We start from the raw sequence: 16,166 nt of genomic DNA, 5'->3' as shown, positions 1-16,166 counted from the left end.
ATAAGAGAATATTGCATAAGCAGTTCATTTATACGTGAAATAGAAACAGCAGGGTTTTTAAAACGAAGCCCGTAAGTGTGTTGCATGAAAGGGACCAATGCTGAGTTTATGTTGTCACTAATAACAAATTTCAACGACCTTGTCAGAAACAAACCCCTTCCATGGAGGGACTGTGTGTAATCATAAGATTTTTTTTTTATAAAAGGCTGTAAATGCCCTGTAAATGTATGTCAAAAGGTATTTTAACGCCCTAGTCGTGGCCTATGAGTCATAGGCGATTTTTTCTGGTGTTTAGATGATCAAGGGCTGTTGTACGGGATCCACCTTCTCTTCTCACTTTGGTCACCATCTTTCTTAGTCACTGCATTCATGTGCTTGGTCAGGGAGCTAACAAGGGAGGACGAAAGTCGGCACCAACTATCAGCCGAGTTCCTTCAGGCTGGGACAATTGCTGGAGAGGCTAAACAATGTTTTTAAAATATCTAACTGAGAGCTTTCACTTTTTGTTTTGTTAAAGAACATTTAGGCAACCCTTCAAGAACTGTCCGAAATAACAAAAATTACTCTTGTGCTCGTTAAATAGTTAATCTACGCACAGTGAACGATGGCATAAGATCTATCAATGCGAACCTACCCTTTGAACCTGCTTAATATTTAGCAGAGACTCACTCCATTCATTAGCTGTTTTATGGCACTGTGTGGGTGGGCTACTGGTTTCCACCTATGGAGCGTGTGGGCCGCGCTAGTTTCCAGTCCTCCTGTCAAATGTTTTTGGAGACTAGCACTACCCTGCAGTGTACGAGCCACAGGAAATTCTAGTGAATCGTTACAAGCCACCAAAGAAAGTGAGCATTTGTTTGTCAACCACTGTTTTGTGGCTACGAAAAGTTTCGTTCATTAAAAAAGACTAACAAATGACATGAATTTTATTGCAAACTTCAAACAAATAATTGGTATTACAGAAAATGTGTAAAGCAGCCGGAGCTGCATAACCACTTTCCAGCTATTTCTCCATGCCATCACAGAATTTTGTTTGTGCAACTAACAGATACCGACCAATTCCAATGCAAAGGAATATAACTGGGCGATTGCAGTAGGGCCTCTAGTTCCGTTTGATCATATCACTTGAGTGTTTACGTACAGTTAACATACTGATGACTGTGTTTATAGTGCATGCACATATAAAATCAATGTAGTTTGAAATTGGGATCTTTTTCACCATTTCTTTTTGTTAAATTCGCCCCATGACACCCTTGACGTTTGCCTATCAATTACATTTGCAGCATGCTCGCTGCTTATACCTGTTTACACAAGCAATCCGTAGATGCTTTCACGTTCCAGGCACATCTTAAGATCCTCTTTGATGTTGCTTATTGAGCCTGTGCAGAACCAATAGGTTTTCATATGCTGGAGTGCATGTATGTGTATTAGACATGATGGCCCGCCAAGTGTACACCCTTCCTATTACCGTCTGTACAGCCTCTTCTCTGACCCTATCGTCTGGGTGTGTGTCCTGAATTAACTTCCTTTGCATGAGGGACTCAGTCAAGTCGGGCCAACATAGCGTACACCACGGGACAGTGAGACGTGAAAGTTGTACCAGTGCAGTGGCTATGAGATGAAGCGTCTAGCTAGTCTACCTTTTGAAGGTCGCAGGTCCTAAACTGTCGTAGAATCATGTATTATACTACGAAATCTTTGGTTTCTACTAGGAAACCTTTTTAAGCGCTGAATATCACGCAATTATGATCCTTGTGGCGCATGCTCACAAGACTTTTCTGCTCATAAAACGTATCGTGGGTGTAAAACAAATTCTAAGCTACAATTTCGCCCACTAGAAAATAAGAACTTCCCGATTTTCGGAAGTTTTCCTTGCTAATATTTCAGAAGAGGAGATGTGCTGTAGTGGTACTTACGCGGTACATGTGTGGGGACACCAAAGATTACCTTTCCTATTCTTGGCGCAGTTGTCTGTAATTGTAATGCGCACATGTGCCTAGTAAAAAACCGTTGCCGCCACTACCCTTCGTCCTCGGCACTGTACATTCCGATTATCTTTTGGCGCTGCTTTCATTTAGAGAACACACACCGCGATTTCAGGTCGCCCATTTAAGCATTCTGAACTTTCCGTGGTGCAAACTGTTGATAGCAGATGCCGCCGCGCCGACATGTGTCGGAAGGTTCACAGAATTACGCTCGGACGGTGTCTTTTCTTGTGTGGAACGTAGCTTGTTCGAACGGGGCCAGTCAGCTGTGCGATGTCGCCTCACGTACGCTGAAACTGTACGCAGGTACCATCGGCGTACTACACCAAGCATAACAAGCGGTCACAGGTCAACATTACTCGAGAGCGGCTATTTTGCTGCGGTCTGGAAAGGCTGGCTGGGTCTCCACCCAATACATAATCACAAGCAACTTTCTCACGTTTTCAGATAGTGCTTCTAACAATATGAACTCCGGTTTATCTACGTTGTCGGCCCGAGAAAATCGGAGCTTCGTCCCGCTTTCGGTTACGCGACTCCATGTACGCGATACGGCAGCTGGCAGCAGCAGGGCAGCAACAACATCGCCGGCTGCTCCCGCAAGAACAAAAATTGTTTGTTTAGAAAAGTTTTAGCAGTTCAATGGTGCGTTATTTTGTACTGCAAATAAAAAAAATATGTATTTCGGACTACACTACAAAAAATAATGACAATTATTAATGTTATGACGTCACGCGTGGCAGCAGCCGTTGCCTGGGGGGCGTGGCTCGTGCCACGCGCGTGGCAGGAGACCTTGCCTATTCGAATTCGCTTCGAAATTAAAAAATTGATATTCGCACACCCCTAATGAAAACACCATGTATGTCTTTTTTTTTTTTTTTCATTTATATGTGCGGTCTTTGACAAATAAAGTAGACAACATGGCTTGAAACCTTTGGCACAACTTTTACCGCGATAGTATTTACAGAGACGTGGTATACGTCAGAAGTGAATAGTCCAAATGGCTATCAGTATTTTTCTTTCGCAACAGGCAGGGTAAACGTGGCGGTGCCTTTTTGCTGCTTGTTCAGGAATGCATCGCCTGTGACATAGTCGAAGAATACAGCTTAGTTACATGTCATTCTGAATGAGTTAAAGTGCTTTCTAACAAAAGCCTAATATCAATTATGTACAAACCACATTCTATGGACATATAAATTCATTTCCTTTATTGACCTTTTGTTATTATGCATTAGACAGGGGTGAGACAGCTGAATCAGATTTGGGAGCAGTTTTTGGAGCATTGAAATCTTGGTTTTGGAGCAGAAGAACCTTGATTTGGAGCAGAAGAATGTCACCTTAGGAGCTTAAAAAATCAATTTTTTGGCAACTCGGAGGGGAAAAGTGCACTTTTTAATCAATTTTGAACGTACCTAACACCGAAACAGCCTTTCGATAAAGTTTTTTCTACCAGATTATCACAAGGTACGAACTTCACTACCTTTTTACAACCCACTTTTAAATCTTAGCCTCTATGCATAAATAGAGTGGAGGTCCATTGAAAATATCGAATTCAAAAAGGAATCGTAAGGCCCTTTTATTATGTGAATGCCCAAATAATTTTTGTAATCCCAGACTCGGCTTTACGCACAAGTGTAGACTCGTCACGGCAAAAGTTGCGCAGAACGAGGTGACGCCGTCGTACCCCACCAGCCCTCCCATTTCAATACCCAAGGTGCATGCTCACTACGATCGTAATTTGAGTAACGTTCGTATGTTTAGCCACATCCCTTTTGGCATTACATTTCACTTCAGATAGATGAACCATTATTACTAGCGTGCAATAATAGCCCATCCCGCAATCGGACACTGCTTGAACATTTTCCGGCGATGTAGCCTGCGCCGCCACTTCTGCAGTGTCGATCGTCCCATTCCCGCCGCTCGCAAGCTTGCTGTCAAAGGCAGCAATAACTCGGCGTTTTATAACACCGCAATGAGTCCGAAATTTTACTTCAAGCGCGCACCGCGCCTCACACTCAAGGCCGAAACACGGCGAATTCGCGGGCACCACGTTGTTTCGGATGAACTCCCGTCTTTCTAGTCGCGCAACTCCCCGCAACAGATCACGACTAAACCCAGCCACCCCCATAACCAAAACCACGGAAGAAGTCGGCGAAGAGCACTCTGCCTGAACCACGAGCAACTGCTTCACCCGGCGGCCATGTTTTCCAATCTTCACCACCCCAAGATGGTGGCGCCCAGTAATGTCGTTCAGGAGATACGGTGCTCCTAAAATTGCCGTTTTTTTCAACACCTTGCACAAGTAGTTTGCCGCCTCAGCGCACGTAAGTATTTTTTCTACAAGACTTTGCAATGGTTTTCAAAGGGATAACTTTACGTGCAACCCAACATTGCGACTTTCGAAATAATTACAGTGTAGACCATTTATAACGTAACCGCTTATAGTGCGGGACCGGATATAACGCAGGTTTTTGTGACCACCGGTTTGCCTCCCATAGAACTCAATGCATAAGCATACCGCTTAAGATGCAGTTGGCCGAACCACAATACCGTTTATAGTGCAGTTTTTCGGCGGGTCTGCTGATCGACCGGCGCAGCTGGGGCATCGTTTTAAGGTAGCAAAAGAAAAAAAAAGATGATGAAATCGGCCATTTGACGCAGCGCGCACTCCTTGCTCTCCTCTAACTTCGACACAGAAGAAAAAATAGGCACCCTTTAGTTAGCGCGTACGTGATAACCACAGCTGTCCTTGCTTGATGCACCTCGGAAGATAGCGACCGACTCCCCGTCCGCGCGTGGCAAGTTGTTTCTATTAATCGTGAACCGCATGGCCCGTTTTCGCACATGAATTGTGCACATCGGCGTTGCGCGTGCGTTTTTTTCATGCTCGCGTCTACGATTCCGCGCTCGCGGTGGCTTCTTCGCGTGGCAGTGGTGACTTGCACCAATGGAAAGACGCGCACCTAACGGCGGGAGATTCGTAGCGCCCCGAGTCGGCTAGCCGCGCCAGAGGTGTTTAGGCCAACGTTTAGTTGGTTTAGGCTAAAGTCCCTCGATCAGATGAAGGGACTTTAGTTTAGGCTTACCACCGCGGTATTTTTTGATGGGCGCTTTCACAAGCAGCGTGGATGGCAGTTTATATTCCACTTTGCGGTCACATTATCAGCTCTTTTCTTGCATGAGCATCTTCGCTTGCGCCTCGTGCGGCATTTCAGCGAGCAGTTAGAAGTTGTCGCTGGAGCTGCCTGCACCGCTTCACGGCCAGTGCCGACGCCATGTTGCCGCCTCTTACTGCGCCGCCCGCGCCGGCGTCGCCGCGCCTGCGGCGTGCGCTGCACGTTTTCGCGAGAAATCGCTCCATGCGGTTCACGCTTTAGAACATTGTGCAGATAAGCCACCGCTCTTTCCGAACAAGCGAGCCGCGCGAAGGTTTCCACCACCAGTACGTTGCGCTGATAAGTAGCCGTCTTCGGCGTCGTGAACACAAGGTGGGGTGAAAAAAAAATCCCGCTGGCCTTTCTTATCATGTCCTGCGGCATCTTCATAGACGCAAAAAACGCAGCCATGGTCTTTCAAAACACAAACACAACGGAAGTTAAAGCCGCACTCGCCGTTTGTAAGACCGCGCTTTTGCAATGTGAGACCCTGCAGCAGCGGCTGATGTTAAAAATAATACGAAATAAAGACCCTGCCTTCGTTTTTAGGTGCTGTGCGTTTGGGTGATAAAAAATTTAGGATGACTTGAGAGATAGGTGGCGATTTGGTTGAATTCGCGCACTTTTTGGTTATAGTGCGGTACCGCTTATAGTGCGGATTTTTGCGGCTCCCGCGACATACGTTATAAGCGGTCTACACTGTATCTCGGGTTTTTTTATTGAATGTGTTGTACACGGCCGGACTCGACTCTCCTCCTCCCGCGCTCCCCTTACGGCCTTCGCATTGAGGCGCCTTGCTGCCTGCCGCCGCAAGTTGGGGTGGCGCTGCTAGCTCACTGTTGATCCGCCGCCGCCAAGCACGTTCAGAGCGCAGTGTGTGCGCCGCAGCGCCGGTTACTGCCACATGATTGACAACTTGTGACGCGGAAAGTGCATGGTTGCACATCCTCCCATGAATATGCGCTGTTGCCGAGTAAGCTGCTAGCATTTTACCTACTAACGCTGGCCTACACCCATAGCGGCGAAAAATATTGGTGGCGCCATGAAAAGATGTCGTGAAGATCGATCGCAATGTGGAGAAATGGCTTCGTGTTCTGCAGGTTCAGTTGAAGGACTTAAAATCGCTACATTAACATAGTGGCTGCTGTATTGTAGTGCTGTTGCCTTCAAACAAGCTAGCATTATTTCGTCAGTTGAAGCATCATCGCCGAACTGCTATACACTCAACAATCGGATTTACGATTTGTCAAGGAGGATTGCCAAGCTGTATATAAATATGCAGGACTCGCCAATTTTTCCGAGGAATCAACCGGAAAAATTCGCACCATGGGGTAGGAACACTACAGCTCACAAGGAATATATATTTTTATATATACACTGCAACTCAGTGCACATTGCCGGAAATGCGAATGCACGCCTCTATTTAATGAGACTGTAGAGATAGCAAAGCAGAAAAACCAGCTCGCACAAGAAAGCATTTGGAGTTGTAGATGACTCGCCTTGGTCACACTCCCATACGTATGCCGTCATTCGGTTTATCAGTCAAATAAATTGGGTATCTTGCACCTGAATAGTTCCAAACGGCCGCACCCTGCTTTATATGCCTTGTTTGTTTTTTTTTTCCTTTTTTATGTGTGGTACCGGGTGTCACACAGTGGTCGGTTGTTGCCTAGTCATCTGTACTCACGAGCTGTGTCAGAACATATTGCCATTTTGTCGACTGACAGATGGTTACATACGCTGTGGAATCTAATTGTTCGCTGATGTGCGCATTTTTTGTGTAATATATGAGCGTTTTTATGAATAAATGCTGTCTGATTGATTATGGGGTTAAATGCGCCGACGCTACACAGGCGATTAGGCGCACCGTAGAGAAAAGCTCCGGATTAATTTTGACCATCTGTGCATCTTAAACGTCCTTCGAAATCTCTAACGCACAGGCGTTTTCGCTTTTCGCTTCCACCAGAAAAGCAGCCGCCGTGGCCGGGATTTGAACCCGCATCCCTGCGGTACGAATATAGTCGGAAGTAGCGCTTGTGCCTGTCGTCCTTTTTCGTCCTTGGTGTTATTTTTTGCGTTTTACACGTCTACATTAGGCAGTTCTTGTGAGGAGTATTGCTTTTTTTATTCAGGTAGTCATACGGGATATACTTTTTTCCCAAAATTGTATAAAGCTGGGCATAAAATGAAACTTTATGTGTCACGGTGCGCCTCAAGTCAGGAATATTGTTGCAAGCAAATATAGTATATACGCGAACAACTTTCGCTTTGTTTTTATTGCGTAGACAAGTGCCTTCCATGTATATCGTTATTATACCAGAACAAAAAAAAATCTGGGCCATATCAGTTACACCAACTGCCCCGTTTCACGCGGAAATGCCACCGCGAAAGCTGACTTTATGTTGTCGACGCTCAAGCTGCCTTGCTCTTCCCTTGCGCGGAGACGCGGCGACGCGGACCTTTCGGTGAGGTGGTGCTGCCCTCGTGCGGTCAGCCGCCCCAACTACGCATCAGAAAAAATCCCATGCGCCGAGCCGGTTTTGCGAAGGCCGTAAGGGGAGCGTGGGAGGAGAAGAGTCGAGCCCGGCCGTGGTGTTGTATTGAACAGTTGTGTTTATGTAATCTAGATGGCGCTAGGCAAGCGCCTTGTGACGTCAGCTGGCACAAGCATTGTGCCAGCTGACTAATCACGGAATCACGGACTAATAAAAATTCAGTGTTGTTCGGGGCACGGCGAATGCGGTTTACTTCGAGGTGCCTCCGGCGTAGTCGGCAGGGCATGCAAGGCGATACAACAGTTGGCGACGAGTGGTGAAGTAACCGAACGCGGGGAGCTATGAGCCTGCACCAACCGCCCGAATTCCTGCCGACGCCGGGGAAACCGGCAATTCCTTGGACGCAGTGGCATCGCGTTTTCAAGAATTATCTCCTAGCATCGGGGAGTGACGCCCACACTCCTGCGCGCCGGAAAGCTTTGTTGCTTCACTGTCTGGGTGTGGAAGGACAACGCGTTTACTACGCATTACCGGAGCAGAAGCCGTCGACGCCGCCGGCAGCGGAAAAGGAAGAAAGCAGCACCAGCGACGAGTACGAGGCTGCGGTGGCTGCATTGGACGCCTATTTCACGGCCAAAACGAACGTCGTCGTGGAGCGGCATCGGTTCGGACAACGCACACAACTGCCCGGGGAGACCGCCGCAGCGTTCGTCACGGCGTTGCGCGAGCTGTCATCGAGTTGCGCCTTCGGTGAGCAAGTTGACGATTTTATTCGTGACCAACTTGTAGCGAAAACGTGCAACCATGTTCTTCGGGAACGCCTACTTCTAGAGGGCACTTCACTGACGCTCGAACGTGCGCTGGCTATTGCAAACAATATCGAAGAAGCTACGAAATACTCACTTGAGCTGCAGTCATCGGCTGCGAGCATCCAAAAGGTGGAAAAACGTCAGACGCCATGCCGTACAGAATCACGATTACCGCTGCCGGAGCAGCACAAGTCTTGCTTTCGTTGCGGGTCTTCACGGCATTTCGCAGATTCCAAGTCATGCAAGGCGCGTGATAAAACATGCAGTAAATGCGGCAAACGAGGACATTTTCAGCGTGTCTGTAGGAGCGGCATGCCAGACGAGCGGGCCCTCGCTGTCCGAGAAGTCGATACCTGCAGTACAGCCGGCGACCTCAACGTGTTGCTTCTCGCCCGGCAGAGCAATGCAGGAATACACACAGAAGTCGTCGTGCTCGATGTACCCATAAGTTTTCTCGTAGACACGGGCTCTGCGGTCTCGATTCTGTCGATTACCACGTATTCAAGGGTGAAATGCCCTCCTATGCAGCCGACATCAGCGTCGCTTTACGATTTTTCTCGCCGCAGAATAAGCACAGAGGGCTGTTTCACGGCGCCAGTCATCTTCCAGGGTCGGCATGCCGAGATACTCTTCTATGTCGTCAAGGGAGGTACCGACATCCTCGGCATCGACGCCATCGAAGCACTGCGCCTGCATATCGACGGTATGTCATTGCAATGCACTCACATCGCGCAAGCGCCACAAGGCCTTGATCCTGAACTGTTTTGCCAATTTTTGCATTTGTTCGATGGGAAGTTGGGACTGGCAACAAAGTTTGTTCACAAGGTCAAGATAAGAGAAGGGATCACGCCTGTCGCTGCTAAGTTACGACGATTGCCATTTTCGGTGCGAGATCCGGTACGCGAAGAGCTGCAGCGCCTTGAGCAAGATGATGTCATAGAAAAGGTTGATGCGTCTGAATGGATATCGCCAATCGTAGCAGTTAAAAAGAAAAACGGCAAGATAAGGATTTGTGTCGATCTGCGCGAACCGAACAAAGCGGTTGTTGTTGACAAATTTCCACTGCCGCACACGGAAGAACTACTGCACGGTGCAAGGTACTTTTCCAAGATTGATTTAGCAGCCGCATACCACCAAGTACTGCTGAGCCCTGAAAGCAGGGAATTGACTACCTTCATAACCGATAGTGGACTGTACAGATTCAAACGCGTCTGTTTCGGCCTTGCATCGGCACCGTCAGCTTTCCAGAAAATGATGGTCACTATTTTGCAGAACTGCAAAAACACTTTGTGCGACATCGACGATGTCATTGTGTATGGAAGCACACAAGAGGAACACTTCAAGAATGTGAAACACGTTTTGCATTTGATTTCAAAGTCGGGACTGAAGCTGAATGACAAATGCATTTTCAATGTACAAGAAATAGACTTCCTTGGTCACAGGATCAGTTCCAACGGGATACGCCCCTTGCAAAGCAACATCGACGCTATCAAGGCTGCGCCAGCACCAAGAGATAGCAGTACCCTGCGCTCATTTTTGGGCATGGTAGGCTATTACGCAAAGTTTGTGCCTGATTATGCGGTGCTTGTCGAGCCTCTTCGCGAGTTGCTACGGAAGAATGCCACATTCACTTGGAATGATGCGAGACAAGCTTGTTTTGAGCAGCTAAGAAGTTCCTTGGCCGCAGGATGTTTACAGCTATTCGATCCTGCAGGTGACATTATTGTCACTACGGATGCCTCATCCATTGGTTTAGGAGCAGTGTTGCAACAGAAAAGAGGCGATGACCTTGCAACAATTGCTTTTGCTTCTCGCAGGCTTACACCACAGGAACAAAAGTACTCCGTTGGGGAACTAGAAGCCCTTGCTTGCTTGTGGGCTTGTGAACATTGGAGAGTATACCTTTGGGGTCGCCCATTCCCACTACGTACGGACCACCAGGCTCTGGTCACACTCCTGAGTACAAAGGGAGTAGGTCGTCGTCCATTCCGAATTGCAAGGTGGCATGCCAGACTCCTGGCATACAACTTTACGATTGAATTCCAGAAGGGCAATAAGAATACGGTGGCTGATGCTCTTTCAAGGATGCCCCTCTCGGGTTCTGTGGAGGAGGACGAGAGCGGGGAGAGCGTTTGTGTGGTCTCAACATGCGTTACTCATGCGGAGTTTGTCACTCTAACCATGCAGGACCCGCTGCTTCAACAGGTCAAAAATTGGGCGACTTCGACATGGCCTGCAGTGAAGATGTTGCCTGCCGAGGCAATTCCGTTCTACCGGGTACGGACTGAGCTCTCAGTCGTTGGAGACCTCCTGCTGCGAGGAGACAAGTTCGTCGTACCTTCGTCCCTCGTATCGCGGCTTCTTGACGCAGCCCACGAGTCCCATCCAGGAATAACAAGGACAAAGCAACGACTGCATGAACAATACTGGTGGCCTGCTCTGTGCAAGCAAGTAGAGCAATTGATTGCATCTTGCAGGGTATGCCAATCAGTTGACAAGTCTGCAAAACCGTCGACTCCACCTCTGCAGCCAGTAGCATTCCCATCCGCACCATGGCAGAAGCTAGGGATCGATATTGTGGGCCCTTTTTCCAATGTGCCTGCAGATTGTCGCTTTGCCATCACGGCCATCGATTACTTCAGCAAGTGGCCGGAGGTTTGTTTTTCGGCGAAAGTGACTGCTGCAACAGTCATCTCCTTTCTGCGAAGCATCTTCAGCAGGGAAGGATATCCAGACGAGATCGTGACAGACCATGGTCCTCAGTTTACAGCCTCCGAGTTCGACGGTTTTTTCAAGGAACGCGGCATCACCCATGCGTATTCAGCAGTCTACCACCCGCAGGCTAACGGCCAGGTGGAAAGGTTCAATCGGGTACTCAAAGAGTACATTCAAGTCTGCACACGAGAACGTTGGCCTTTGAAGGAAGCTATCACCGAGTACCTGGGAGTCTACCGTTTCACGCCGCATGCCACCACAGGAGTAAAGCCTTCCGTCCTTCTTCATGGCCGTCATCCCAGAACAAAACTTGATCTTGTGGGAGCGCCAGGCAAACAGTTTTTCCAAGACCCTCAGGCTGCGATGAAATCCGTCCGCAGCAGAGTAGCACAGAAGCAACAAGCAAGTAAGACCTACACTGATCGTCGACGAGCTGCGAAGCATTCTCCGCTAGCAGCAGGTCAACTGGTTCGAGTAAAGTTGCCAGGTCACGTGCCTAAGGGCGCTTTAAGCTACTCAAGCCCGTTCACCATTGTTGACCAATGCGGCCAAGACACCTACAAGCTTGACGATGGCCGCACCTGGAATCGGAATCGGCTGGTACCCTGCCCTCGACCAGTTACACCACCTCCAGTTGCAAGAACCTCTTCGCCGGAACCAGTAACACCGCTTGGCGAGCCTCAGCAGGAAAACCAGGAACAACCGGTACAGCCATCTGTTCCGACACCAGTTGAAAGGGACGTTCCAGAACTGAGGCGGTCGACAAGGCAAAGAAGACCACCATCGTGGTTTAAAGACTATCAGTAACATTAAGTGCTTAGAAGTTCCCGTTGTTTACTTGTTAGTGACTCTTTTTGAGGGGGGGAAATGTTGTATTGAACAGTTGTGTTTATGTAATCTAGATGGCGCTAGGCAAGCGCCTTGTGACGTCAGCTGGCACAAGCATTGTATATACTCATCACGGACTAATAAAAATTCAGTGTTGTTCGGGGCACGGCGAATGCGGTTTACTTCGAGGTGCCTCCGGCGTAGTCGGCAGGGCATGCAAGGCGATACAACAGAATGATCAATCAATTAAACCGTTACAAACAGCATCACCTTGCAGATGCTGGAAAAGTATGCCGCCAGTAAGCATTTTCCCCCACTGAAACTGGCGGGAGCGTTAAAATAATGCTTGCAGATACAAACACACAAACAGACTTCCAGTCTATCAGAAATTGACGGGGTCTAAGTAATGTAATAACAATCTTTACACGATTTACGATATGTAGTTCTCTACTTGATGTGTTTATTACTAGTAATATCCCAAATTTACTTACGGCCGATGCTGCGCATATAGTTATTAGTGATCACCTTGAGGTAAACTGCTCACTGAAAAAATAATACCCCTAATAAAAAAATCATGCGCAGAATTGTATACCTCAGCAAATGTAGAAATTCAGGACCACATATTTCTTGTGGAAAAGTACACATGTAGAGTCAAAAGCGGTGCGAAACACATCACGGAAAACCACGACATTTTCACTCACAGAAAATAATTTGGTAGCGAGATTGCAGTAGGTAATTAGACCCCAAAGTATATATTAAAACAGAACACAAAAAATTATTGATTCGTACCCGTGGAAGCCTAACTTAGATCTTTCGACTATCGTAGTCACCTGCCTATAAACAATACACAAGAGCTTATCGGTATCACACTGTTTGCGCGAGCGCACACACACACACACGCACGCTCACAATACCCAGAGCTTGTGAAACAACAACTTCAAAGGCAAAAAAGCACATTTGTAACAGCGAAAAGTGATTTCTGAAAAGTGATGCTGTAACAGCGAAAAGTGATTTCAGCACGCTGGCATTCACTCTGCCCGAGATGACAGAACCCTGGACTATGACATCCGGCTTTCAAACAAACGACCACTAAAGCTACTACGTGCAAAGGCGATCGTGGGTGTTAAACAACGCAAGTTAAACAATTTTGTAGTTGTATTACAGTGGCTAGAATAGGAAAGTGCGATGACCATGCCCACTCCCGCGTGACACTGTTGGAGGAAATTCCAGGTGGCGCTGTCACTCGCTTACACGTTTATTGCGACGGCGCCGCAATATGGAGTACGAATGTATTCGCGCGCAGCACCACATCGAGAAAGCCTCTTTGAAAGCTATTCTACGTACTCGCGCAAATTGAGATACAACATATTTTTTAACGAACTACAGTTAAACCTCGATATATAACGAAGTCGTACTTGCAGGCGAAAATTTTGTTGAATCGAGAATTTCGTAAAATCAAGGTTTCGATTTTACAGTTAATTAATGTAATGTAATGTAATGAGGTTTCAAAACCTTGCCCATCGCTCAGAAACAACTGCTATGTAGTTATCTCTCCACTTCAACCGAAATTTGTACTAAAGGTGGCCGCGAAAATTGTGTGAATTAAGAGCTTCAACACTCGGCAATGGAATTCGGATAGCCGACAGTAGTGCGTGTTGTCGTAAAACCAGTGCTTTTTCCGCAACACCACATCAAATATGATAGCAGACTAGGTTTCCACTTTTTCTTTTTTTCATTTCGCTCACTACTAAATGCCGCTGTTAGTCAATTGAACCCCCGTCCATGCCCCGTGAACTTCACCCCAGCGAGGTGCTGGTTCAAAGTTATGCCTCTTTTCGTCCGTTCAGTGGTAGGCTTAGGCGCAGCGTTGAGGGGTGCGGCGCGCCAACAGCGGAAGGGTACTATAAAGCTTTCTAAAGACTTTTTTCATGCACAAAGGCTCTGCAGTATGGGCGCGTGATGCAACCACGACACTCGAGATAAAGCCATGATTGAGAGTTGAGCGGAGTACACGCGGACCGCTTCACTTTGTGGAGCAGCGCTTACGTGCTCCCGCTAAAGCGGAAAGCTTACATGAAATATCTTCTGGCCAAATTTGATTAAGCAATTACTTTTATGCCCGCTGAGCCCTAAAGAAACCCATTTCTCCGCATCGCAGCTGTCTAATGAACACATTTTGACCACGTTCGGAGAGCAATTTATTGCCACCAGCACTCGATGTTCAAGCCGCAGTGAAGAAGTCCGTAAGCAGTGCTTGGCGTTTCTTGACCAGGGTGGGCTTTACGTGACCCTCGTATGCTGACAGCGCTAACAAGGCTTGCTCTTCAACATTCGCGTGCGCCTGCGTGCCTCCGCAGAACGTCGATGGCATCCATCACTTCAATGGCCTTCGGTTTCACCGACACTTCCTCAGGCTCTTGTTTGGAACCCTTTTCTTTCCCTTGGAGTGCTCATGCTGCTTATAAGACTCATCTAATGATGGACGAACAAAATATTAATGTGGTTATCAGCAAGCACAACCTAGAGCAGCAGCACCGCCAGCAAGGACGCGTAGTAAAAGGCACTTGAAGTAGGCTTCGGCCTTCGGCTGCTTCGGCAGCCTAAGCATAGAGGGTGCTGGCGTAGGCAACGATGGAGACGTCAAAATGATGGCCGCACTATTAAACCGACCATGACCGCTAGCCGTTTTTGAGCAGCTTTTTTTCATCGCTTTTAATTGTTGTCAACCGCATAATTCATCACTTTTCTTTCATTCTAGCCTTTTAAGAGTTAATGTGAGTACTGAATGTTTTCAATGTAGGCTCTGAGAGGCAAAATAAAACGTACCTCGACCGGAATTTCGTTCTTCCTTTCTCGCCACGACTTCGTTAAATCGAAAGCGCCGCACGAAATTACTTCGTAAAATCAAGATAAAAATACATGAATTTAGCAAAATTTTGATAGAAAACTTGAAAAAATTCGTTATATCGCGAATTTCGTTAAATCGAGGTTCGTTATATCGAGGTTCAACTGCACTACAATCGAAGTTTAGAACTGACTGGGTGCGCTTTGACAGCCGAATATAGCCGGCTGGCTGTGACACTTATGAAGCGCAAATTAGAGAACTGGTAAACATGCATTTTATTTTCTGCATGCTCGTTACGAACAAACAAAAAACGTGCTCGCCTTAGGTGAATTTCTCATGATTCGTTCAAAATTACACAGGCTCGAAGCCATCAACCTTTCGCTGCAGCTAGTTCTCTTTTGTGCGTGTGTGAACAAATCCAAGCAATTTTTCTCTGATTGTGTTTGGAAAAGCGTTTCCGACCTTCGATTGTGCTGTTACGTGAGGCTTCCTTCCACGAAGAGGCATGCCTTCTCCTTCCTTCGGGTGCAAGTGCCGCTGGGGGAGCAAGACGATCATGGACGCTTCGCAAATGCTTCCAATGTCTGCAAGGGTACGTGTACGGGCTTTGGCTTTATCCTGCGCAGTACGTTGAAGGGCGAAACACCCACGTTGCCAAAGGTAGGGCGACAGAAAAGGAGCACTCCCCGGGGAGTATTGGTGGGTGGGGCCGCGGGCGCGCTTCTAGCTTGACACTTCCTGCTCGGGGAAGTTGTTTCGGCCGGTGCTTCGGAGGATGGGGAAATTGTGTTGACACAGCTTCCGGGGACAACCGAGGCCTGCCCCTGTAGACTGAGACAACTTCCCCGTTGACGGTACGTTCAATGTGCCGGGAGATTTCCCGTTCGCCGAAGTGTAGCTCGCAAAGCGGTGTTTTCTTTGAGCCACTGCGCCAATACAGTCGCCACTGCGCCAATACAGACGCGTGTCCTTCGGAACGCCAAACAACGACAGTTTCTTTTTGCACGACCTGTACACCGTAGAGCGGCCCGGCACAAAACTGCGGATCTGCTTTTGCGGCAGCACCTTTAAACTTGCTACGGCACAGGAAACAAGTGGTGCTTCTCTCTGGTCAAAGCGGCAATCGCATTGCAGACGATCCGCGCGCACCTCACCAGGCGACGTGTAATTGATCGTGTGTGCCCCCTCGCGGATCCCTGCTTCAAAGCGTTTCGCAGGCGCTGCATGCCACTAATCACCCTTTCCTATTCTAGCCACTGTAGTTGTATGGTCGAGTCAAAACACATAGACCGCATGTTGAGAGTTTTCTGGCATGAAAACGCGACAACGAAGGTTGA

At 47.8% G+C, this 16,166-nt stretch overlaps 2 protein-coding genes across 8 annotated transcripts in view; one reads left to right on the top strand and one right to left on the bottom strand.

Annotated features, from left to right (window-relative positions):
* LOC144165153 (ubiquitin-protein ligase E3B) overlaps positions 1-16,166 on the bottom strand; it is a 185,111-nt gene that overhangs the window by 117,018 nt on the left and 51,927 nt on the right. The window lies entirely within an intron of this gene.
* On the top strand, positions 7,834-10,729 carry LOC144165310 (uncharacterized). The gene is made up of 3 exons (XM_077695432.1): positions 7,834-8,879; positions 9,051-9,144; positions 10,629-10,729. The coding sequence occupies exons 1-3, from the start codon at positions 7,974-7,976 to the stop codon at positions 10,727-10,729; spliced, it is 1,101 nt and encodes a 366-aa protein (XP_077551558.1). The 5' UTR covers positions 7,834-7,973.

The sequence above is a fragment of the Haemaphysalis longicornis genome, unplaced genomic scaffold, assembly GCF_048455015.1.
Source record: "Haemaphysalis longicornis isolate Haplotype H1 unplaced genomic scaffold, Haemaphysalis longicornis Haplotype H1 scaffold_14, whole genome shotgun sequence".
NCBI classification, from domain to species: Eukaryota; Metazoa; Arthropoda; class Arachnida; order Ixodida; family Ixodidae; genus Haemaphysalis; species Haemaphysalis longicornis.
The sequence above is the reverse complement of the archived record's forward strand: the minus strand, read 5'-3'. Positions and strand labels throughout refer to the sequence as shown.